General features: G+C 40.2%; 1 protein-coding gene and 1 pseudogene across 1 annotated transcript in view; both read right to left on the bottom strand.

The window, feature by feature from the left end:
• The window catches only part of LOC148049226 (uncharacterized), a 43,219-nt gene extending 21,560 nt beyond the window's left edge, over positions 1–21,659 (bottom strand). The window contains exons 1-2 of the mRNA XM_087703867.1: positions 21,507–21,659; positions 17,337–17,429 (exon numbers count right to left, since the gene is read on the bottom strand). Coding sequence (XP_087559993.1) covers positions 17,337–17,429; positions 21,507–21,558 — 145 coding nt within the window. The 5' untranslated portion in view covers positions 21,559–21,659. The remainder of the gene's footprint in view (positions 1–17,336; positions 17,430–21,506) is intronic.
• Positions 21,660–23,741: 2,082 nt separating this feature from the next.
• LOC148049225 (dihydrolipoyl dehydrogenase, mitochondrial pseudogene) lies at positions 23,742–25,483 on the bottom strand (annotated as a pseudogene).
• Between the last annotated feature and the right edge of the window lie 403 nt (positions 25,484–25,886).

Here is a 25,886-nt window from a genome sequence, read left to right as displayed (position 1 = left end):
CCCGCCCATGGCAGCGGCGCCTCCCCCTCTGCTCGGAGCACCTGAGCTGAGCACTGCATTACCCCTGCCCCCTCCTCCTCCGCTGTGCTTTTGAGGAGCCATGAGGCCGCGGGAGCCAGTAGGAAGGCAGTGGAGGGGGTGGGAGCAGGAAACAAAAGGCCCCATGGCTTCTCAAAAGCATGGCGGAGGAGGAGGAGGAGGCGGCAGGAGTAACGCGGTGCCCAGCTCAGATGCTCCGAGCAGAGGGGGAGGCGGCACCGCTGCTGCCACAGGCGGGGGTGCCAGCAGGAGCTTTGGCGGATTCACCTCAGCCACAGCGCCGGGCGGCAGAACTTTTAATCAAGAACACATTGCCCCCCTCGTCAATGGTGTCCCACTTAACCAATTTTAAAATCTGGCCACTTTAGTCCAGAAGCCATGTAGTGGTCTGGATTTGTCCACTATTTTGACTTTGGTTTGAAACTCACAGGATTGTTAATATGATTTTAGGCCTATCATTGCTCATTATGTACACATATGTTCCACTTGGCTATAGTCCTAGTGTTGAGAAGCTATCATCAAAAACTGTTGGTCTTTTTCTGCATGAAGGTTGGAAAAAATAATGATTGAACAAAATCTGAGGATCAACTGTACAACTAGCAGTGGATAGTTGGTATGTGTGGTATGTTAGCATTTGAACTTTTGGGAAATCTGTTCCAAATTTTGGAGCTATGTTGTTTTTTTATTTGTTACTCTAATGAAATAAATATATTTAAAATAATATTACAGTTATCTGACTTTCCATGATCATGTTATTCTTGAACTGAATTGCGATGTCATTAGTAAGGAGAAGATACTGAAGAAGCACCTATAGCTGGGATGGCGAACCTATGACATGTGTGCCACAGGTGGCACCCGGAGCCATTTGTCAGGGCACGCGAGGCATTGCCCTGTCAGCTGGCTAGCACGCATGCGTGTTCTGGCCAGCTGAGTTCATCCTTTTTTTAACTGACTTCTGGTTTCCTCGTAGGGTCATTTTTTGTCCTCTGGAGCCTTCAGAGAAGCCTCCGGAAGGCCCTGAAGGCTCTGCAGTGCTTAAACCGGCCCTATGAGCAAACCAGAAGTCCATTCCTGAACTTCCAGTTTGCCCATAGGACTGGTTTTTTGCTCTCCGGAGGCTTAGGGAAGCTCCTGAAGCCTCCGAAGGGCCTCCGGGGGGGGGGAAGAGGCTTTTTTCGCCCTCCCCAGGCTCCTGTAAAGCCACTGGAGCCTGGGGAGGGTGAAGAAAGTATGCAAAAAAAATGGGGAGGAGCACCTGTCATGCGTGCATGCTCACTGGGGTTGTCGCACATTGCATTATGAGTGCTGCACACCCATGCACAACCCCCTGCACTCTCCCCTGCCTTATGGCATGCAAGCCAAAAAAGGTTCGCCATTGCTGACCTATAGGATAAAGTAGGAATTGAACCTCCATGTATGCATTAAACCACTAATGGACAGACCTAATGAAATTGCACTCAGTGGTGGGATACTGCCCACCACCAAAGTAGCCATATATAAGCCAAGAGAAAGCCCTCAAAAATTTTTTTAGTCTTTTGAAATTTTTAAAAAACAATTTCAAGCTTAGCTTAGCTTGACTTCCATTGGGAGGATGTTCCAAAGCATGAAAAGCAGCTTTTAGCTTCAGTCTTCAAAACCTGTTGGAAATGTATTTATTTTGCTTTGATTTATTTAACCACTACAGGCATCTTACCTTTCAAAACAATGCAACAATATAATCGATAATAAAAGCAAACTAATCTAGACAAATAATAACCACATCACGGCTTAAGTAACACTACAATTTCCATACCTGGGAACACATCCACGTTTAAAGACTTCTGAAAATCTAGCAAGGAACATGCTTTCCAAATAGCAAAGATGAATGCTAGTTAGACTAGGTGATTCTGAAGTTATTCAGGTGCTAAGATGTAAAGAATTTTATACATTAAAACTAACAACTTAAATTGTACCTGGAAGCCAAATATCAACCAGTATAGGGTCTGAAACTTGGGGCTTATGTACTCTTAATGCCAAGTGCCAGAAAGAGGACAAGGCCACCATATTCTGGACCAATTGTAGGGTTCCTTGGTGTAGCTTGCTTGTTTTCTTGCAGACATTTCATTACCCAAACTAGGTAACATCATCAGTGTTAGTCTAGCACTGATAATGATACCTAGTTTGGATAATGAAACATCTGCAAAAAAACAAGCAAGTTCAGAGAGCACCAAGGACCCCTCATGTCAACCTTGAGCTACAACTGTTCTCCTTTATTAGGACCACTTGTAGTTTCAGTGTACTTATTACGAACAATCCAATGTAAAGCATATTCCAATAGTCTAATTAGATGGCAATGAGAACATGACTCAATGTAGGCAAATTTTCCTGCATTAGGTAAGGTTGCAATTGCTGTACCGGTTCTGGCCTCAGTGTCTACTTCCTGTTCAAGCCATGAGTTTATCTTACTTGGGTTCAACTTTAGGCTATTTTCTCCCATCCAGACCCTCATAGGATCCAGCCCCCTGGAAAGAACACTGAGAAACTCTGAGAGGGAGACTTAGTTTTTGGCAGCTGAGGATATTCTCATCTGTATCCAACCCAATAACTGAGCCTCCTTGGCAAGATAGGCAGTCTAATAATAAATACATGAATAAATAAATAAATCGACTTAAGGAGCCTAAGTTATTTCTTCATTTTTCCTCACATACTTACATACTCATCTTGCTGTTCTTTTTGTAGCAAGAAATGTTATGACAAGTGCAGGTAAGAGCAAGAAAAAAAGCCAAAGGATTTGAGGAGAGGTATAAAAGAAGAAAAAAGAGAAATAAATACAGCTAAATTTAGTTGACACCAAACCATTCACTAAAGCTGTCTATACGTTTGCATGTTTGAAAGCCATCCTTCCTCCCACTTTGTTCATGCATTGCTTCATGCACTGCCTTTTGTTCTTTAATCCCTTCAGCAAATTACTTTTCAAGATGTCAGCAGCTCCCTCTAAACACTTTTCCTTGCCTTCTACTTCATCTTAACCCATTCACCCACATATCTGTGATTCAGTCTTCTACATACTTCTTCCATTTATGTCATTCACTTTTGTATTTGAGTCCTGTGCTGTGTAGGCGGCTATTTAAATCAGTTAAAAAAATATTCAACTACATTAATTCAATTCCCATTCATTTTTTACCTATCTCTACCTGTTTATCACACCCACTTCTGAAATACCTATACCCATTGTATCAAACCTCCTTCTAGATTTGTCCTTATATTACCCTACTATCACTTCCATGAAATTTGGAAGTTTCTATTTCAACATATTCCTTCTTCACAATAGTCCATATACTATTATTACCTTCCTAGCAATTTGTGTTCACTTTAGTAATTCTCCACCTATTTCTCTATCTACTGAGAGTCACAAATAAATCTGCTATTTTCCCCCCATTTATGTATAACTATCATTTTCTCCATCAGTACTATACCAGTACTATGCTGTTTTCATAGACAAATTACACAATATTTTCAACTATGCCATAAACAAACTATATTTCTATTTTAATCTTCCTTCATCATTGTCCGGCATTCATTAATTTATGCTCTTTACCATTTAGTCCTTCTACATTTTCTTTCACCATGTTCCATATTCCAGGGTTGTTACCTGAAATACTATCATCGCTTTGGTCAAACAACTTTCTCACTAACACTTGTTAATAAGATAGAGAAGGTAAGATAGAAAATATATAAATTAGATTATCATCTTCATCACTATCACACATGCATTATACAGGTAGTCCTTGACTTGCAACAGTTCATTTAGTGACTGTTCAAAGTTGCAATGGCACTGAAAAAAATGACTTACGACTGTTTTTCACAGTTACAACTCCCCACAATCATGTGATCAAAATTCAGATGCTTACCAACTAGTTCATACTTATGACTATTGCAGCATCCCAGGTCATGTGATCATCATTTGCAACCTTCTGAGAAGCAAAATCAAATCTGGGGAAGGCAGATTCTCTTAACAACCATGTTGCTCACCTTACTGTATCAACTGCAGTGATTCACTTAACACTGTGGCAAGAAATGTTGTAAAATGGGGAAATGTTTACTTAACAGGTGTTCACTTAACAGCAGAAAGTTTGGACTCTGTTGTGGTCATAAGTCTAGGACTACCTGTACTATGCACAAACCCTGCACATTTCCTGAAAACAGTAAGAAGTACCAGCCAGTTTTGATAGCTTTTGGCCAATAGGCTACAAGCACAACATAAGGTTTTAGCCTCTTGCAAAGCAACTCTCTGTTATTCATTTCCTACTAATTAGGAGTGTCTGAAGCATACAGGATATATATTTTTAAATCCTTAAAAACAAATATCTTAAATTAAGCTTAATTTATTTTGTTTTTTATTGTTTTTAAGAGCCCTGATTCTATTTTCATTTTTCACCCTGTTTATTGCCAAAAGACCTGGTAGCCAGTGGTATAATAAAAAATAAAAAAAATATTCTCATAACTCTCTTTAAACATTCAACACAAGGCCATTGACCCAGAAAGGTTGCCCACCTCTGAAATATATGAGTCCTCATGAAGCTGATAAATGGCACAGAAAGAGAAATGCTGAAGGACAAAGTATATACTTAATTAAACCAACTGTGTGACTCAAGCAGGGGCACCAGCAGGTGCTCAGGGGCTCAAGGCAAGTTGGCCTCTGCTATCATCTCCCAGGTTGCCTCCTCTGAAGTGCAGCTCTGATAGGCAGAGGTAGGCAACCCGACTCTGGAAGGAGAAGTTCCGGGAAAGCCATGGCAGAAGCCCCTCTCATCTTGGAGCCCAAAGGCATTGCAAGTAAATTGAGATGGTACATCTGCTGCCGTCTCACCAGCGCTTTCTTTCAGGCTATAAAAATGTATCTGAAAAATAAATAAAAGGAGGCCAAAGTCTCAGGGAGGTCTCTGAGGCATGTGGGCCTCCACATATTCCCCCTGCTAAGAAAAGAAGCTTGTTGACATGCTGAGAGGAAAAGAAGGCACAGAAATCACTGGAGAGGAAAGGTTCATGTACTGAATCCATGTGCCTACCAGCCCAGCTTTAACATCAGTGGTTGCTTCCCCCCTCTCCACCCCACCCCCTCATAACAGCTGGGCCTCCTGCATGAATATCTGCAGAAGATAGCTTTGAGCACACAGCAATATGTGTGAAGAGCGATGACTCAGTCTGCAGCATTGAATGTCAGAGACTCTCTGGCATGTAGGCTGACATTCATATACACTCCCCCCCCCAACAGACACACACAGAGACACACACACTGTGTGTCTGTGCTTTTCTATAATCCCTATGGTTTCCAGAAGTATCTATGAATTAGACAATCCGGCTAAAGCTTGAAACTTTACTTATGGCCTATGGAAACAGGTATCACACAAATGCAGTGGTGGGTTGCTCTCAGTTCAGCCCTGATCGGGCAAACCAGTAGTGGTGGCGGCAGGAGGCTCCACTCACCCACCCGGACACTTCTGCGCAAAAGTGTTGCACGAGTGTGCATGAGCGTACTGGTAGTAAAAAAAAATGGAAATCCACCATTGCATAAGTGGAATCCTTCCACTACTGCATCTTCCTCTGCCCCCCCAGTCATCCATGGTCCACTGCCCTCCTCAAATGGACCTCAATGTGTCCATCTACCTATATCAAATTTATATTCCCTCAAGTTGAGATTGCAGTGCACAAATTTCTACTCTGGGCTTCCTTTGGTCATTTCAGTGCTGCATAATCTTTTCTGATTTCACATCAAACATCTGCATGAAGTGATGTAGCTTCTCAACAGTGTATGCAATGGCAGGACATACTTTTTCCATCACAACCCAATGGGGATCCCTCTCCAATTGTTTCTTACTCAGAAACGCCAGTAGATGCAGAAGCTAGTCTGTATATTAGCAATAACATTGCCCCAATGCCACTTTCTAAGGCATAGAAATTAGCATGCATGGTTTGCCAAATCTGGAGCTTGAAATATAGATTGCTTTTAGTTGACCAAATATAATCTTGCACTCCTGGGATCACACCACCATACTGGGGTTTTGCTTTCAGTTGTGCTACAGTAAAACAATAAGTGAAAAGGTCTTATAGTAATCAGATAGTCCAAATAATTATTGCACCTATCTTTTTCCTAAGGACGACAGGCAGTTCTTGGTTAGCCTGTACATAGGCTCTCAGAAGTTCCCTGGCCCATCCAATATCCCACATAGACTACCTGGCTTAGGCCAATTTGGCCCTCCCTCACCTTGATAGTAATTTGGCACTCACCAATTCTTTGGAATAAGTTCCAGGTGATTGAAAAAATGCTATATTATCTAACATATGATAGCAAGACAATTTATACCCTGGAGCACTACATTTTGTCTTTGGGTGATTGTAGAGGCTTTCTAAAGATCAAGTGGGTATATATTAAATTCAAACACTCCACGCTATATGATGAATGTTGACTTCTCCTTACATCTTTCTACCAGTATCCTTTTGTTGGGACCCATGTGGAAATGGACCAGGCTCCATGTAACTCTTCTATCCTCTCTAGCAGAACATTGGTGTGATGCATGAGAAACTGACCTATTTCCCATAGTCCACAAGAAATATGCCCTTCCATCGGTGCAATTCAGGGTTAAAAAGCAAGTCCACCATGTACTCTTGGAGAATCACATTAACATCCACAATCACTCCAGTTGCCTTACATTACCTACAGGTCTACCATTTCTTTTTCGATGGTTTTATGTTGCTAAGGGGCTGCTGAGAAAAGCCTTCAATATATTGACTTATATTTTCTGTGTCTGTTAGGATGGCTAGCAAGATTATAAAAATCTGCATATTCTGCTGAGCATACTTCTAGCATAAGAGCCCAGCACATTCATGTTGTTTGGGTATCAAGATAGGAGATAATGATATTTTGTTTATCATAATATAAACTGAGAGTAAATCCCACTCCGTACTAACACTGATGCTGTTACCTAGTTTGGGTAATGAAATGTCTGCAACAAAACAATGAAGTTCAGAGAGCACCATCATTTTACTTATTTCATTCCCCTAGAAATTTGTAACTCCCGTGCTGGGAACCAAATCCCTGGTGATATAACCATTGACTCCTGGAATGGTACAGCTTAAGATCATTCACTAGATATAGTCTTTAATTTGATTATGGTTCCTGGAAACTCCATGACATATTTCACCTGCCCTACCTTCTCTTTGGTTTGACAAGTGCCTTCCATGGCTGTTGGGTCTTTTGGTGCTCACAGTTGAAGAAACGAGTATCCGATCTTCCAGATTAAAGATGTGTTCCCTGGTATGTATATTATACCAGGCTTTACAGGTAAATCTCCACTTCTGACCCCAGTAGGGAGCAGAAAAATCCATCGTTAAGCAAGACATCATATGACTGCAATTTATGACCTTCTCTGTTGGCTTCCTTACTGACTTTGCTTGTCAGAAGTCAGCTGGGAAGGTCGCAAATGGTGATCACATGACATAAATGCATGACACTTGCTAAGCCCCTGGATCATGATCACATGACCATGGGGACACTGCAACTGTTGTAAGTGCACAGACTGGTTGTAAGTCACTTTTTTCAGCTATCGTAACTTTGAATAGTAGCTAAACAAATAGTCATAAGTCAAGAATTATCTGGGTACTAAGCTTGGGTCTCTCTCAAATTTTTCTGGAAAAGGGACTCTCAGAGTTGCAAAATATAAATTAAGGCCCTATTTGTGCTCTTAGCATCAATCCAATTTAGATCTATTGCTTTGGTACAAACCTTTTGAGTTCTTACATACTGTTTCTTCCAAGATATCTTGGGTTGGATAGGCCCCAGGGTGATTAATATCACTTTCTGGAATAGAGTTCATTGATAAGCAAGGACAACAAAGGCATCTTCATCTTGCTTTTATTGTTTCCTATCCTGTCATCACAGGATTTTATATATTAAGTCACACCCTGACATTACCCATCCAGGAATCACCTCTTATTTACCATCTCTGGTTCTATCTTCCCCAATATGTTCATTTAGACAGTCATATGTCAAGTTTAAGAAGTATCTGTAAAACTTGCGGTGCCCAACTGGTGCCTCTGGGCTTGCAATCTCTTTGCATTTTTGTGGGAAATATTCCCAGCACGATAGTGCTTTTCTTCTGAAGAATGAGTTGTTCTGAACTTTGCTGAGAACTGGGTTCTGGTCCTCTGCTCTTTTTTGAAATCATCACTGTTCCTGGCCTCTCTCCAGGACTTCTTCTTTTCAGAGGATTTACTTCTCTGGCATCAAAGTGCTATAGGAATTCTGAGGGTTGCAAGACATTGTGAGGAGGCTGAGAAAAAATTGAACCTAAATGTTAATAATGATGAGATAGAAGGCAAGCCTACTGGCAGTTTATCCTATAGAGGGCACTTCAACGCAAGTGGCAAGAAATCCTGGTAAAAACATTTTAAATCATTCAAAGCCTTAACATACCCATTATGATTGGAAATTCCCTTAAAGTTTCCAACATTCTGCATTTATCCCAAGGCAAGCTAATGAAACAAAAGTCCCTACTGAAGGTTGTGTAATTGTTGCTTCATTGAATTGTAATTGTTGCTACCCAGATGTGTGGGCCTTGAGAAGTGAATAGATTCATTCTCTGCATTGCAGACACTACAGTAGCCTTCCACCTTGCTAGTTTGCTTGGAGCCCACATTTGTTACTGCTTGTTCTTCTCTTTTTCTTGTAAGTTTGTCTTACTTTCCAACTTCCCTGAATTGCGGAAACTTGTCCTATTCTACCAGAACTGCTGGGAGTGTTGGTTGTGTGAAGTGGGTCTTATGTTCTAGTTTTTATTGGCTGATCTTTCTCTCCCTTCAAGAATACAACATTCCTAGAGTATCATAAAATTAGAAAGTTGGAAAGGGCCTTGGAGAACTTCAAGTCCAAATCCACGTCTAGTGCAGGAATCCTCAGATCATCATTGACAAATAACTGACCAATATGTCTTTGAGAATCTCCACTGATGGAGACAGGCTGTTCCATTACTTGATAGCTTTCACAGCCAGGAAATTCCTTCTTATTTGAAGTTTGGACCTCTATGTTAAGCTTCCATTGATTCTTATCTACCATTGTATATTCTGGAGAATAGAGCCATACCCTCTGCCTCTCACATCTCTTCATGTATTGGACGATTGCTATCATCTCTCATCTTAGCCTTAGCAAATTCCTTTAATTGTTATTCATAGGATCTAGCCTCCAAGCCCTTCACCATCTTTGTTACTCTTCTCTACATTCTTTTCTAGTCTCTCAGGGTCCTTTGCTTTTCTGCATGCTCTCTTCTGCTCAGTTTCTGTAAGTCCTACCTTGTTTTCTCCACTCTCTCATTTTTGATTCCAGGACTTTTGATTCTTCAGACATAGCTGACTGTAAAGTATGCTATAATTTACTCTGTCTATTCAGACATTTCATTCTTGGCATCCAGTGGTGGGTTTCCATTTTTTTTACTACCGATTCACTCATGTGCATGCGTGATGCTTCTACCGGGTAGGTGGGCAGAGCCTCCTGCCGCCACCACTACCAGTTAGCCTGACCCAGGCCAAACCAGGAGCAACCCACCTCTGGTAGCATCCCTTTTCATAATAGCAATGGCACTTAGACATATACTGTTTCACAGTACTTGATAGCTCTCTCTACAGTCAGTATATTGCCCCCCAAAATCTGGGTCCTCGTTTTACTAAGCTCAGAAAGATGGAAGGCTGAGTCAACCTTGAGTAAGTGAAAATCAAACTGTTGGCAACATTAGATATAAATAACAAGTTTGGAAATCTTTAATTTTGCTATTTGTTCAAAATCAGGGGTAAAAGGGCTTTAGTCCTTTCAGTCCAGGGTTTAGAACTCTGGGAAATGAGAGAATAGCCATATTGCTCAAATCACAGTATGTGCCTTTAAAAGTACTGGGTTCACATATTTCCTTTTTAAATCAATTTTGGGAATTGCTTGTTAACTGCTTTTCAGCTATTAGGAACCTTTGGATTGACGGGTTTTACAGCACCAGGTGAGTTCCCTTCAATCCTTAGTAAAAAAAAGTATTAAATACAAGTTTAAGGTTTCAGGTTTATTGGATTTATATGCCGCCCTTCTCCCAAGGACACAGGGAGGCGTACAACATAAAAGAAAACACATATTACAAAAATCAAAAGGGACATTAAATAAAGTATCCAAAAAAACCAATTGATATTTACAATAAAATTTAAAAATTAAATTAAAATTTTTTTTTAATGTATATTTTATTATGTTTTCATTCTATACAATCACATATTCACTGTGCTTGATCAGGGCATATAACATTGAATAATAAACACGGCCCTCACTTATATAGAAAATGCCCTCTACAATACAAACCCAGTATACCACCTTGGCCTGCCATACACCCTCTTTCAACCCCCTCCAACTTTCATTCTTCCTTCTCACACACCCCTCTACGCCTACTTCCCCTCCCCTTCTTTCTAACCCTATCACTCCCTCTCCATTCCCTCCCTCCCTTCTCCTCCTCCTCTCTCTCACCCTCTCCACCCTCCTTCTTCTTTCACTCGACTCTTTCCTTCGGTATCTATTACCTTCCAGTATATTCGGTTTGTACTATTTTCGCACTAACATTGAAAAGCCACAGTATACAAATACAATCATGGAATTTAACACATATTGTATTTCCCCCCTCCCCCCTCCCCCTAACTCCCCACCTCCCTTCCCTCCCCCCGACTTCCCAAAGACCATACGTGGTATAATTTTTGAACAATCACAGTCTGAAATATCTCTACATTGAACTCAGCTTCTTACTGTTACCCAAATTTTAAACAATTTAAATTATTACTGATACTAAGCATAAGCTATCTGGAGTTTCTTAGTCCCATATTTACTTTTTATGTAATCAATCCACTTTTTCCAGTCTCTTTTGTATCTCTCGTTTGAATGTTCTTTGAGATATGCTGAGATTTTGGCCATTTCGGCTAAGTTCATAACTTTCAACGTCCATTCTTGAATTGTGGGTAAATCTTTCTTCTTCCAATAGTGCGCCACCAAGAGTCTTGCTGCCGTTATTAAATACAGGATCAAATTAGTCTCTGCTACTGTAAAATCAATGCATATACCCAGTAAAAACAGCTGGGGGGTAAATTTTATCCTTCTTTTAAAGATGTTTTGCAGGATCCACCATATTTTTATCCAAAATGCCTTAACATTACGACATGTCCACCATATATGAAAATATGTAGCATCACAAGAACCACATCTCCAACATTTAGGTTGAACATTTGGATACATAGAGGCAAGCTTTTTAGGATCTAGGTGCCATCTATAAAACATCTTATAAAAATTTTCTCTCAAGTTTTGTGCTTGTGTAAATTTCACATTTCTTACCCAGATTCTTTCCCATGTTTCAAGCATTATTGGTTCCTCGACATTCTGAGCCCATTTTATCATACAATCCTTAATCAGTTCCGTTTCAGAATCCATCTGTACTAATACATTATATATCCTCTTTATATGCATTGAGCTTTGATCTCTTATTTGTTTAAAGAAATTATCCTCAACTTTTACAAAGCCAGTTTTTTTATCTGTTTTCCACCTAGCTTGTAGTTGACCATACTGAAACCACGTTTGAACTACCTTCTCTTCTTTAAGTACCTCTAAAGATTTTAGTTCCATCACCCCTCTTTCTGAGATAAGAAGTTGTCTATAGGTGGTTCTATCGTGTTTTTGTTCTACATTCATATTTTCAATTGCATGTCTAGGAATTGCCCACATGGGCACTTTATCATTTAGTTTATGTTGATATTTTTTCCAAACCCGCAGTAAAGCATTTCTTAAGGTGTGATTTTTAAATTTCTTATCCGTTTTTTTGTTAAATAACAGGTAAGCATGCCAACCATATAACAAATCATATCCCTCGATATTCAAAATTCTGTCATTAGTTAGATGAATCCAATCACTAATTGCAGATAATGCCACTGCGTCATAGTATAATTTTAAGTTAGGTAATTTCAATCCTCCTCTTTCACGTGCATCTTGCATTATTTTCATCTTTACCCTCGGCTTCTTTCCTGCCCACACAAATTTGTTGATACCCTTCTGCCATTCTAAAAGATTTGCATCTCTTTTAAGTATTGGTAACATTTGAAAAAGAAATAAAAATTTTGGTAAAATGTTCATTTTTACTGCCGCTATTCTACCCAGCAAGGACAAATGCAGTTTTTCCCACCTTTTCAACTCCAACTGTGTACTATGCCAAAGTGATTCATAATTATACTTGTATAATTTCCCATTTGAGATTGAGATATTAACTCCAAGATATTTAACTTTTTTAACTACCTCACATCTTAGCGTCGCCCCCAGTTCTTCCTTCTGTTTGATAGTCATATTTATAGCTATTATTTTGGTTTTTCCTAGATTTATTTTAAATCCCGAGACTTGACCATATTGATTGATCGTATTCAATAATACCCTACTAGATTCCTGTGGTTGTTCCAATATTATAACCAGATCATCCGCAAATGCACGAACTCTATATTCTTGCTGTCTAATTTTGATCCCTTTTAGACCGCCCAGGCCCCGTATCTTATTCAACAGTATTTCCAAAGTTATAATAAACAATAATGGGGACAGAGGACAGCCCTGTCTTGTACCTTTTTCAATTTGAAAGGAGTCTGTCAGACTTCCATTGACAATGATCTGGGCTGTTTGCTGCTGATATATTGCACCAATTGACCGTAAAAAGCCATCTCCTATCTGCATTTTTTGCAATGTCTTCAGCAGGAATTGCCAATTAACTCGATCAAAGGCTTTCTCCGCATCCAAAAATATGAATGCGGCCGGGATTTGATTGTTCTTTCCCAGGTATTCTAAAGCGTTGATAATTAATCTAACGTTATCCTTCATCTGTCTGCCCTGTATAAAACCAGTTTGATCGGTATGTATCAGTTGCTGAGTTACCCCCATTAGCCTATTTGCTAATATTTTAGTAAAAATTTTATAATCTACATTAAGTAATGAAATAGGTCTGTAATTTTTTGGTTGAGTAAGGTCTTGATCTTCTTTGGGTATCAACGATATGAACGCAGTCTTCCACGAGGGAGGCACTTTCCCTCCCGATTGAATTTTATTGAATAGTTCTCTGAGGGGTTCTACCATTTCTAACTGTAGATATTTATAATAAACAGCTGTTAAACCATCTGTGCCTGGTGCTTTCCCTAACTTTAATTGTTTAATTGCCTGCAAAATTTCCCCAGAGGTTATAGGTTGGTTCAGCTTATGCCTATGTTCTTCTCTGACTAGGGGGATTTTCTCTTTATCTAGGTATTTGTCTATATCTCCGTCCTTAATTTTATCCCCTTTATACAACTCTGTAAAAAATTCCCGAAATACCTTTTGAATCTCTTCCTGTTGAAACACTTCCTTCCCTCTGTAACACAATTTGGATACATTTCGAGCTTTCCTTATTTTTCTAATCTGATAAGCCAACCACCTACCGGGTTTATTTGCATTGCAGAAAGTATTATGTTTAGCATATAATAAACTAGTAGCTACCTGGTCAGAGATCAGCATATCAAACTGAGATTTTAATATAGCAATTGTTTCCCTAATCTTTGTATCTCCTGGATTCAATGTTAATTCTGACTCTTTCCCTTTAATTTCCTCTTCCAATTCTTTTCGTTTTTGCCCTTGTTTGTATCTATGTATTTTATTTATATTCATTAATACTCCTCTCATATACGCTTTGCTTGCATCCCATACATATTCCAAAGATGTACCCTTGTTCATATTGAAGACAAAATATTCCGATAGCAATTTTTTACAATCATTAACATACTTTTCATATCTAAATAAGTTTTCATTCAACCTCCAGGACCTTCTTGCCTGGGCTACCCTTCCCAATTCCATCCAGACTGGATTATGGTCTGAAAGAACTCTCGCCATAATCTTTGTCTTCTTCACCCTACAAAGTAAATCATTTGTAATTAGTATAAAATCAATCCTTGAAAGAGATTGATGTCTATTGGAAAAAAAGGTAAAGTCATATTCTTCTGCATGCCTCTCGCGCCAAGCGTCTCGCAATTCAAAGTCGTCCAGCATGTCAAAAAAGGGTTTGGGTAACTTAGCTCGAAATTTGGTGTTCGGGCTAGCTGTCTTCTTATCTCTTTTGGTGTCGATCACGCCATTCCAGTCACCCATTAATATACAAGACTCAAAATCCCACTGTACTAGTTTAGCATGGAGATTTCTATAAAATCCATCTTGTTGTTGATTAGGAGCATAAATTCCCAAAAGTAACGTCTTTTTCCCTTCTAAGATTAAATCTAATGCAATATATCTTCCAAAGGGATCTGCTTCAATTAGCTCAGCTTTAATGTCTTTTCTTAAATATACTACTATGCCATTTTTCTTTTCCATGGCTGAGGTCGCAAAATGTTGGCCCAGTTTGGGGTTAAACAAATATTTTTGATCGGTTGATTTGATATGAGTTTCTTGCAAGCAAATTATGTCATTCTTAAACTGTTTAAGATAATGAAATATTTTCTTTCTTTTCTGTGGAGAGTTCAATCCGTTAACATTCCATGTCAAAATCTTAGTTGTCATTTTTGGTTGCCTGAAGCTTTTTTAGAGCCTCCCGCAAGGCCTGTCTCACCTTTGGTTTGGCTCCTCCCACAGCTTCTGAGCTTGTTGCAGTAGCTCCTTGGTCAGTGGCCAATGATTGTTGAGATTGTTGCATAGTAGCTTGTTTATCCGTTTGTCTGGTGGTCTTGCGGTTGGATCTTTTTTCCTTGACTCCTTGCCCTTCCGGAAGAGGGAGATGATACATTTTATCTAATGGTTGTGTGATTTGCTGTTTATCTTGTTCGTCTCGTGGTTTTTCACCATATCCCGAAGGTTCAGGGTATCCCATCTTCAGAATCTTATGATAGAAATCACGAGCTTTCCATACAGAGCTGAGACGATACCTTTGTTTGTCCATTGTAACTATAATACCGAATGGGGCATCCCATCTGTACTGTATCTGGCGCCTTCTGAGCTCTTCCACCAGAAAAGCATAATCTCTTCTGGCTCTTAGCATCTGAGGCGGTATTTCTTTCAGAACAATCAGGTCCTGTCCACCAATTTGAAGCTTAGTATTGTAGGACTCTTGTAGTATCATATTTCTAGATTCTCTTGTAACAAAGTATATTACCACGTCTCGGGGAAGTTGCCTTTGTTTTGCCGCCCATGAGTTAACACGAAAAATCCTGTCAATCTGCCAATCAAAATTGGATCCCGGTTTTCCCGCCAGACGGTCAAAAGCTTCAGAAAACATTTGCTTTAAGTTCTCCTGCTTTTCTTCACGCAGCCCCCTCACTCTTAATGCAAGCTCCATCTGCTTATACTGTATCATAATAATTTGTTTTTCAGCATTATCAATTTTTTGTTCCACCACTTCAGTTTTGGATATCAGGTTAGTTTTAGCTTCATTGAGAGTTTCTAAATTATCTTCCATTCCAGAAATATATTCTGTTATCACATTTACAATTCCCATCATATTATCATTCATTTTAGTGACCCTGGTATCGAATTTGTCATATAGAACTTCCATCTCATTCCTTATTTCATCTTTGAAATCTTTAATCATTTCTAGATTCTGTTCTCTGAATTCTTTAAACATTTCTAAGTTCTGTTCTCTGGATTCTTTGAACATTTCCAGAAAAAATTCTTTTGTTAGTACATCTCCACTAGGGGGCATAGATGGTGGGGGCTGCAACTTTGTGCCAGGTATGGGAGACGTTTTCGGAGGTAATTTAACAGAGGTTGATTTGGATGCCATTATATTTTGGTTTTAATTATTTATTCTAAATTACTAATCCACTGTGCTATGTGGAGAAAAAGAAATTCCTCCCCCCCCCTTTTTTCCCTTCTTTTTTTTTTTCTTTTTTTTTCCAAGGGGTTTTACGGAGGATTTCAAAAGAGAAAGTCCGTTTGGAATGTTTGGAATGTGTCTGAATCAACAAAGAGTCTTGAAAGCTTTAAGGGAGTAGCTCTAATTAAATTATAAGAGATTATTTCTTTACTTCTGTAGCAGGAAGCCGGAGATAACAGATGCAGAAGCTGTAAACGCCATTTTGAAGACAATTAAGCAAAAGAGGTTTTTATAACATTGAAGCTGGTATTTTAGATAGAGAAAGGTTTTAAAGTTCACAGGTTGGTCTTTGCTCGTATTGATTTTTAATAGTCTCTTTTCTAAAGATTGTCCTGAGGGGGAGGGGATCCTGTCTCTTTAATTAAATTTTTAAATTAAATTAAAATTAACAGCCAAATTAATCCTTTATTTTATTCTGTTCAGGCCAGGCCAGCTTGCTGGAAAAGCCAACTTTTTAGGGCGTGTTGGAAGGACCGGAGGTTGGGGATTATACGAAGCTCCGAGGGCAGCTCATTCCAGAGGGAAGGCACTCCCACAGAGAAGGCTTCCGCCCCTGGGGGTCTCTAGCAGACACTGTCTGGCCGACGGCACCTTGAGGAGGCCAACTCTGTGGGATCGCACTGGATGGTGGGAGGCTACTGGTGGCAGTAAGTGGTCTCATAGGTACCCTGGGCCTAAGGAAGTTTAAGGAATTTCTGAAAACAATTTCAGAATAAACAGCAAAAGCAGGGGTGGGTTCCTACTGGTCCTTGCCAGTCCTTGCGGACCAGTTGGTCGGTGAACCTGGAAGTAATTAACTTTTGGGAATGCCGGTACCGGTCCTGGCCCCTGTCTCTGCAAAGCGCCCTTGCCCGTCCGCACTAAGCCAGCCCAGCCTGCCACTCACTGATTGGCTGGAATCCAGCCAACCAGTGAGCTGGCTGGAGGCAAAGTGTTTAAAAGCTTCGCGCTTGACCTCCATTTGAAAATTTGCCTTCCAGGAGCTTGCTGCTTCCCCCTCAGGTAAGCAACTAAGCCCCGGTGGCGGGACTCGGGAGGCTTTGGGTGGGTGGCGGTGGCCCATCTTTCACGAGGGAAGGCCTTCAGGCCTTCCCTTGCAAAAGCCGTGGGCTGGCATACACCACATGGCTGAAGGCAGGTGGGGGGTGGCGGTGGCCTAGCTTTCACAAGGGAAGACTTGTGAAGACTTGTCCTGAAGTTCAGGCCTTCCCTCGCGAAAGCTGCGGGCTGGCGTACACCACGCAGCCTAGCTTTCGCAAGGGAAAGCCTTCAGGCCTTCCCTCGTGAAAGCCACAGTCTGGCGGTAGCCGTGGCAGCCTAGCTTTCTCCCCCGCCCCCCCTCTCCAGCCTCGCCTGGCTGGCTAAGCCTGTCAGGCGACCTGCTTAGTGTCTTACCTGTTCCTGCTGCCTCTCTGTCTGCCTGCTCCCTGTTGCTTCCATCCATCATGACGAGGATCCATCGCATCAGAGTTCTGCTGATTCTGTCTGCTGATAAATGACCCGGGGTTTTTTCTTTTATTTTTTTAATGTATTTTAAAATAATATTTTATTTATTGTGCATAGAATTTTTTAAAATAGTTTTACTTAAAAGTATTGAGTGTAGAATATTTTAAAATGGTTTACTTCAATTTATTGTGTGTGGAGTAGTTTGAAATGGTTACAGTATAAATTATTGGTTGTGGATTGGAATAATGGTTACAGTATACTATGGCTGGTACAATACCTTAAAATAGTTACAGTATAAATTATTGCTGGTGGATTGGAATAATGGTTACAGTATACTATGGCTGGTACAATACCTTAAAATAGTTACAGTATAAATTATTACTGGTGGAATACTTAATAATGGTTTTTAAGGATTTCTTTTATTTATAGAATATCTTTTTTTAATTATTTGGGGGGGAATTTTATTTTTTAATTGTTTATAAAATATATTTACTACAAGAAATGTTGTTCCTTTTTGCAAATGTTTTCTTTCTGATGCAATATGTTGCTTTTAAGTGTTCAGACCAGGTTTATGTGTCTCAAAGTGGCTGCTTTTCTATGGGCAGGCCAGGTTGGTGCAAGGCAGCTTTGCCAGATTTAGTGTGTTTCACCCTTGTTGTTTAGGTAATTCTGAGGTGGTTGATGTTCTGTGAGCGCCTGTCCTTTATAATTTTCCACAATGCCTTGATGGTTTTTATTCCAGTGACTGTCTTTCCTGTCCTTAGGCTTAGGAAAAAAACTGGTTTCATTGGCAGTCTTTTGGGGGGGGATTCTTATTTTTTGGTGTTTTCCTGGCACTGTCATAGTTTGTGTGTGGGTGTGGGTGTAATGTCCCGCAGTTATCTACGCATTAATAATGATCTAGTAGTATTTCCTTATATATTTTAGGGACCTTTCCTTACATAATTGGTGTTTTCTTTCATACTTTTGGATTTCTAATTTCTGTTTCCATTAGTTGGCAATTGCTAAAACCAATCCCACGTGAAAAAGTATTCAAAGCCTTCTTGATTTTAATTGTCAATTTATTTATTCCTGCACATTGTAATATTTATTCATTTACATATCTCTGTTTTTCCACTGTTGTGCAAACACAATTCTAGCAGCTGCTAACATGTGTAAAATTAAAGATATATTATACTCCCTTTCAAATAGCCAACAAAATATTTCTGGTTTTAATTCAATATCTTGCTTTATGATTGCTTCTAACCACTAACTTCTGAATAGCTCCTTTGACCGACCTAAGTACTAATTCATAATTTCATATCCGGTCACATGGTTGGCAAGCCACTCCCATCTGGTCACATGGGCAGCAAGCCACTCCCACAAAGGAGGCCACACCCACAGAGTAGGTTCCAACAATTTTTGAAACCCACCACTGAGCAAAAGGATGGTTAGAACATTGACTTTGGAATGTTACAAAAATACCATGGGGACCAGATGGGTTTGAAGTAAGATTTTGCAATTAATTATAAATAATCCTTCCCATGGGAAAATACTTTTGTTTTGAATTCTCTTTTAAAAAAATGTTAGGACAAGATTTTGATTGAGGGAACCAGAACAGTGGTGGATTGCAATTTATTTTGCTACTGGTTATTACTCGTGTGGGCGCTCATGCGATCGTGCAATGTGTGTGCAGGCGCAGAAGTGTCTGGGCAGGTGGGTGGAGCCTTCCACCACCGCCACTACTGGTTCACCCAATCCGGGGTGAACTGGCAGCAACCCACCTCTGAACCAGAATGAACTAAAGATTATCATTAAAGAAGAACATTTACATTTGACATACTAGTACAGAATGAAGCAAAGTATTTTAATATTGGACATATTGAAGGATATTTTTGAACAATGGATCCAGAAGTTAAATTTAAGAATTTTCTGCCTTTGTAGTTAGACAGTGTTTGAAAGATGTTATGACAAAGTAACACATTTTACCCAAAAATATCTGAAAGTGGATTTAAAAATAACAGGCTACAAGAATTGTATGGAACAAGATGCTACTGGACATACAAAAGAAACCAGCTGATGTCTTAATAATTAAAAGGAATATATAAACAACAAACCAAGAAAATGACCTGGACAATTTTCCTATATTGGATTTACAAAAGAAACTTATTAAAGCTTTAAAGAATTTAGTGAAAAGGGACAAAAGAAAAAAAGAAAAGTAATCAAATTTTAGTACATTATTTGAAGACATTAAAGATCAAATTATTAAAAGGAAAAGGAAAAAATATAATGGTGGTTTATCTTATCAAGGTTAAAATGGATAGGTTGTTACCTCTAGTAAACTTAAAGGACCTTTGCTATTCAGGGTTGAACAATAATGCGTTAAGGCTTTATCTGTATATAAGCTATGGGAAGAAGATGTCATTTGTTGCATTTTAAGAGAAAATGAAATTAATAAATTGTTTATACTTCTTGTGACAAAGGAAAAGTCATTTCCTTACATATATTTTCTTTTATTTTATTATATTCTTGCCTTCTTTCCTTTCTATTTTCCTTTCAATTTTTTTCATTTCTGCATTGTTCTTTATTAATTTTTTTACTTTGTATTTATCTAATTGTAACATTTAATAAAATTACTTTACAAAAAGAGTTTCATAGGAGTTTTGATTTGTTTTAACTTTACTTGGCATGCCAACGAAGATAGAAAAAAATGAAATTATCATTTCTACTTATTCCAAAGTGATCCAATTGTCTTCAAGGCATTTAAAGAGCATCTCCATTGATCATGAGAACTGAACTACATCGTCCAGGCATACATCAGGTGCAGCTGAAATTCTCAGGTACTGATCTGACTTTAAATAATTTCAGAATAAAGCCTGTAAAAAGAGCTTGACTTTTATTGCTATGGTATGGCAAAGGATCAATTTTTTATCCTAAAAATAAGATCCTTCCTTCCTTCCTTCCTTCCTTCCTTCCTTCCTTCCTTCCTTCCTTCCTTCCTTCCTTCTTTACATTCACTAAAAAAATCAATGGAAATGCTACATTTATGAAAGCTTCTGGACAATATTTCGCTTTTAGCTGTTATAAAAATGAAAATAATTGTGAAGGCAGAGAGAGAGATCTGCAGCTGCTCCAGGCTATTCATGCCATAAGAGATCCCATCAGGCCCTCTTTATTGTCGCAGTTTTTGGCAAATTATTTTCTTATCGCACACAACCTATTCACTTCTGTTCCTGCATAACCACTTAGGCTCATAAAGCAGTGGGTCAGCAACAGTTTAGCATATAGCACACGGATCGGCTGGCCATGGGGAGCACTGGTGCCTGCCCCTCCAAAAAGCAGCAACTGGAGTCAATAAAAATCTGGCCGGGCAGGCCAAGCCATTAGTAAACCCAGCTCTGTTGCCCCTCGCCTGGCTTATTTCATGCTTAGCGCAACTCTCCTGCAAATGCCATCAGGTCCCACCTTATGGAATGGAAACAAGGATGCTGCCCAATTCTTCTCGTTGAACAAATCCGTTTCCCCCCAAGGACAGGCAGGAGCAAATCGGAGCCTCCCTGCATTGCATGCAAAATGGCCCGTCCGGATTTTGATGGGCAGCAGGCTGCAGTGTCGGTCAGTCAAGTCAACGGGTTTATTGTGCCGAGCATACTTATGCACTGGACAAATGCTCTGGCATCTTCGGCGTGGGCAGAGAGCATGCCACTCTTATTATATTGGCCCATTAGGGAAGCCATTTGAAGGAAAATATTTAGCAATTTGGAAAGAAGCAAGGTTCCAGAATGGCTTGTTTTCTGTGTGACAGCCTGCCATGTACAGATGAAAGGGAAGGCTTATAACAAATTTTCATTACCCACGAATAAAAAAAAAGAAGGAAAAAAGCAACAGCAGGCAGAGCAAGTGCTTTGAGGCAGAGAGGTGTGGCCAGAAATTTACCCAGGAGGCCACAAAGGAGACTCAGCAAAACAAATCAATCAATCTCTCAATCACTCACACTTCCATAGCGCCCTTTATGGAAATGGCAATCAGTGCCTGTCAGCCTGTCAGGTTTTGGCCTTCAAGCCCAGCCTGCTAACTATTCATTATGTTCACCGATATGCAACCTACAGATCTGGGCTCCCCGTCAGCGTCCTTGCTCACCTTCCCTCCGCAGTTTTCTGTTCTCAATAGAAAAAGAGTCAGCACGCGGCATCGCTGTAACCGAGGTGGATGGCAACACGCAGCCCTGAAGTCATTGTAAACTACGTGGGCCTATTCAAAATGGCTTTGTTTCTATCCTTGGCTGCAGACGCAGATCCAGCATTTAGCATCTGAGTCAATCCTTCCAGGAAATGTACTGCAGTAATTGAAGCATATCAAAGTGCTGCTTGGATGTTGCTTGCATTGTTTTTGTTTTGCCCTGTCCACAGCTGCTCACTTGCACAAAAGAATTTAAACAATGCACAGAGTTCAGAGAGCAAATGGCTCGGTTCACGCAACATATTTCATCAACTCAGTTAAAGATTTTGGGACTGCAAGTGCATACAATGCTATGCTTGGGTTAGCTTTAAACTTTGTTGCTATTTGTGGGTCAACATATTGTGTGGACAGAGCCTGTTTAATTATATTTTATGATTCAGTGCACTATGTAAATCCTGAAATGGTTATTTCAGTAACTTCGCTGTTTGTGCCTTCAAATAGAATATACTAGCACAAAAGAAAGTTAGATAACTAGTTTTGATACTACACTTAGGTTAAGACTACCAGAAAGAAATCTGTAATTATTCCATGAGAATTATCAGAATTACATATGACTGATTGTGGTTCTTATATCAGGAAAAGCAAATGCCTGTCAGCTCACTAGACAAAACGAATGTTCACCAACTAACATGTTCGCATATGCTTAATTTGTATACTCTTGTACAAACTAATGGCTAGTTGAATAAACTACAATTTCTCAAGTTGATATAGAATGCTAATCAACAGACAGGTATATATGCTGTGTATACTGTCCATATACCGCAAACCAATGACCAGGTTCAGGTGACGTGGGAAGCCAATTACAAAAAATTACCCAGAAGCTTTGATACAATTACAATTCACAGGACTCCTCCCCCAAGCATCTTCAGGGTTTTATAGTCCAAATACATCTGGGGATTGCCACACCAAGAAAAACTGCATTTAAGTATTTTCATACATTCTGAATAAAGGTGTTCATGAATGTGGCTTGTTTATATGGGACAGTGTCCTGGTTTGGGGAAGACTGAGGATCTAGCCATATATGCAAGATATCTACCTTAATACAACTACCTTGATTGACACTATTCCATTCATAATTTAACCTGGAATGTTTTAAATGGCCTGAGACATTTCAGAGGATGCATTTATTCCCATTTCGACCACCCTGAAGTTTTAAGAGCTGCCAATTCTGCCTTAGTTCATGTCGTTCCTTATGAAATGACCAAATAAACCAGGGCTATTTGTTTGTTTATTTTTATATTTTTTTGACCACCCTAGAACTTGGAAAAAAATTCCTGTACATGGTTCAGTTGGCTTCCTTTCTCGCTGAGTTTCAGGTACAAAGTTTTTCTTTTCTTTTCTTTTCTTTTGCTTTTCAAAATTTGTCACTGCTTTGTGAGTTTATTCTATTTTCCTGGCTGGTTGTTTGGACTACATTTGATACGATGATACTCCACACCTTTTTTGGATCGTAGCTGAAGTAGTAGAGCTCCCAGATTAAATTCATTAATTTGGAACCTGCAATGAAATCAAACTATGTCTGCAAGGGTTGCTAACTAGGCCAAAAGTGCATTTTGCCAATGCTGGAACAGCTGCACTGGTTTCACCCGACTGATTTCTCTAACATAGAGATAGACACCCTGCTTTACTCCATGTGCTTTGGATTACAATTCTCGGAATCCAGCACATTGCTCACATTGGCTGGAGTTAATGGGATTTGTAGTACAAAATATGAGGGGTTGCAATATGCTTTATGTGCACTGCACAAATCATAATACCTTTCATGCATTGCTTGAGTGGACAAATAATTCAGAGCCATCACTGGGATTACAAAACCAATTCTTGAAAAGGAATTAGGAACCCATAGAATTGTACAGAAAACATCCTGATTGGCAGAAGCTATTGATCCCTCAATCCATATGGGAGGAATTGCAATCGGAGATGAAATGAAGACAATCAGAAATATACAAACCAAGTCTTAGATGAAGGACAGGATTCAGAATTCATGGGTTGCTTTTTTTTAAAATATTAGACGCTATATTTGAACGAAAATGCATGATGGGACCTTTTAAGATCGCTCCAACCATTAGCTAATACCGTTGCTGTTTTTCTCTTGTGAAACTTAAGAATGAGCAATCAATAATGCAAGGATAGTATTGGTCATATAATATACAGCTCTTGGTTAATTAAACCCCAACCCCTTATTTGTTTAAATATTTTAGCTTTTTTAGGGGGGGGGGGGTTGGAACAAAAGTCCACTTAATTAAGGCCTGGGAGTATTGCAAAAACTCGATTTTCCATCGAATCTTCAGTCGGTTTCACAGGGTGGGGGGGAAATGTGCTTTTCACACACCACCACCGATGTTCCTTCACTTTAAAAGTTGATCACTTTGCCAAAGGAAGCCGCTAGGTTTGCTTCTCTGAAAGCTTCGGTTATGGTTGGATGGGCATGGCAAACTCTGGCTACATCCTCGCATGATGCACCATATTCCATTGCTAGGGCGGCTTCATTAACCATTTCACCAGCACCAGCGCCTAGAATATGCGCTCCCAGCATCCGGTCTGTGGTTTTGTGACTTAAGATCTTCACCAGGCCATCTGTGTCAGTGTTGGTCTTGGCTCTGCTGTTAGCCGCAAAAGGGAATTTACCTATCTTGTATTCTGTTCCCTCCTTCTGAGCTGCTCTTCTGATTTGCCAACCCAGGCGACTTCAGGGTGGGTGTAAATGATGGACGGCACACAGTTGTAGTCGATGTGAACCGCGCCTCCAGCCATTCCCTCGACGCACAGGATCCCTTCGTCTTCGGCTTTGTGAGCAAGCATGGGGCCAGCCACGATGTCCCCAATTGCATAAATGTTTGGAACTTTGGTTTGGAACCTGTTGTTGACGGGGATCCTCCCACGGTTATCTAGTTCAATTCCCACGTGTTCCAGACCAAGACTGTTAGTGAAGGGACGTCGACCAACACAGACCAAAAGAACATCACAAGTCATCATTTCTGCTTTGCCACCGGCTGTGGCGTCAATTGCAACATCAATCTTTCCATCCGGTTTCTTTGTGGCGCCGGTTACTTTCGTGTTGAGTTTAAATTTAAGCCCTTGTTTCTGGAGAATGCGCTGGAAGTTCTTGGATATCTCCATATCGATACCCAATCCACCGACGTGGCCCAAGAATTCCACCGCCGTGACATCGGCACCCAGACGCTGCCAGACTGAACCCAGTTCTACGCCAATCACTCCTGCACCAATTACCACCATTTTGTCAGGAACCTGTTTCAAAGACAGCGCTCCAGTGGACGATACGATGGTGTCTTCATCAATTGTAATTCCTTGGAAAGGTGTTACTTCGGAACCTGTAGCGATAAGGATGTTCTTCGTATTAATAACCTGAGTGCTGCCATCATCTTTCGTCATGGTGACCTGGTTTTTGCCAGTTATTTTTCCAAAGCCAGGCACGTGTGTTACCTTGTTTTGTTTAAACAGGTGAGCGATTCCTCTATTAAAGCCTTCACTGCTCCACTTTTCTGTTCCATCATTTTCTCTAAATTCAACCGGAGACCTGTAATTTCAATGCCCCTGCTAGCAAAGTCTTTCCCATGAGCCAAATGGTACAGGTGAGAATTGTTTAACAAGGCCTTAGAAGGGATGCATCCAACATTCAAACAGGTCCCACCGAGGGTTTCATTTTTCTCCACGCAGACGGTCTTAAAGCCAAGTTGGGCAGCTTTGATCGCAGCAACATATCCTCCTGGGCCAGAGCCGATGACTGTCACATCGGCATCAACTCGATCGGAGTAAGTTCTGACAGGCCCTGCAGAAATGCTTTGTAAGCCATGCTGGATCTGGCTAAAGTGGCCCCTCTGAGTGAGGGCGCAGCAGACGCGGCTCCAGCTCTGCATGGCGGTGGCGGTGGCGGCGGCGGCTCCTTCACTCCGCGATGCCCCCCCACCCGGCAGCGGCTGCTCCAAGGGGGCCCCCCATGGGTTGCTTTTAAGGACACTGTCTTATTAGATCTCTAATGTTCAGAGGGATTTTAAAATGCTTCACTGACACGTCTATCATTCCAAATTATTAGAGTAAAGGTCAAGTCTTTCTCCTCTGCCTTGGATTTGGACTCTACTTTTCTGGTAGAATGTAGTTCGGCGTTGCAAGAAGCAGGAGCTCTTTCCCAGAGAGCAAAAAGACAGTGGAGCTTGGAAAGTCTGGTGGGCAAGATTAGTTTCTCCTTAGCAATTCATAGAGCGTATCTATATTTATTGCAGATAATTGCTTTAGTCTGGAAAGATGTTTGTTTGTAAGTGA

This window comes from Thamnophis sirtalis, unplaced genomic scaffold, assembly GCF_051295495.1.
Source record: "Thamnophis sirtalis isolate CommonGarterSnake01/CBP01778 unplaced genomic scaffold, rThaSir2_p1.2 scaffold_2, whole genome shotgun sequence".
Lineage (NCBI taxonomy): Eukaryota > Metazoa > Chordata > Lepidosauria > Squamata > Natricidae > Thamnophis > Thamnophis sirtalis.
This window is presented reverse-complemented; position numbering and strand designations above follow the sequence as displayed.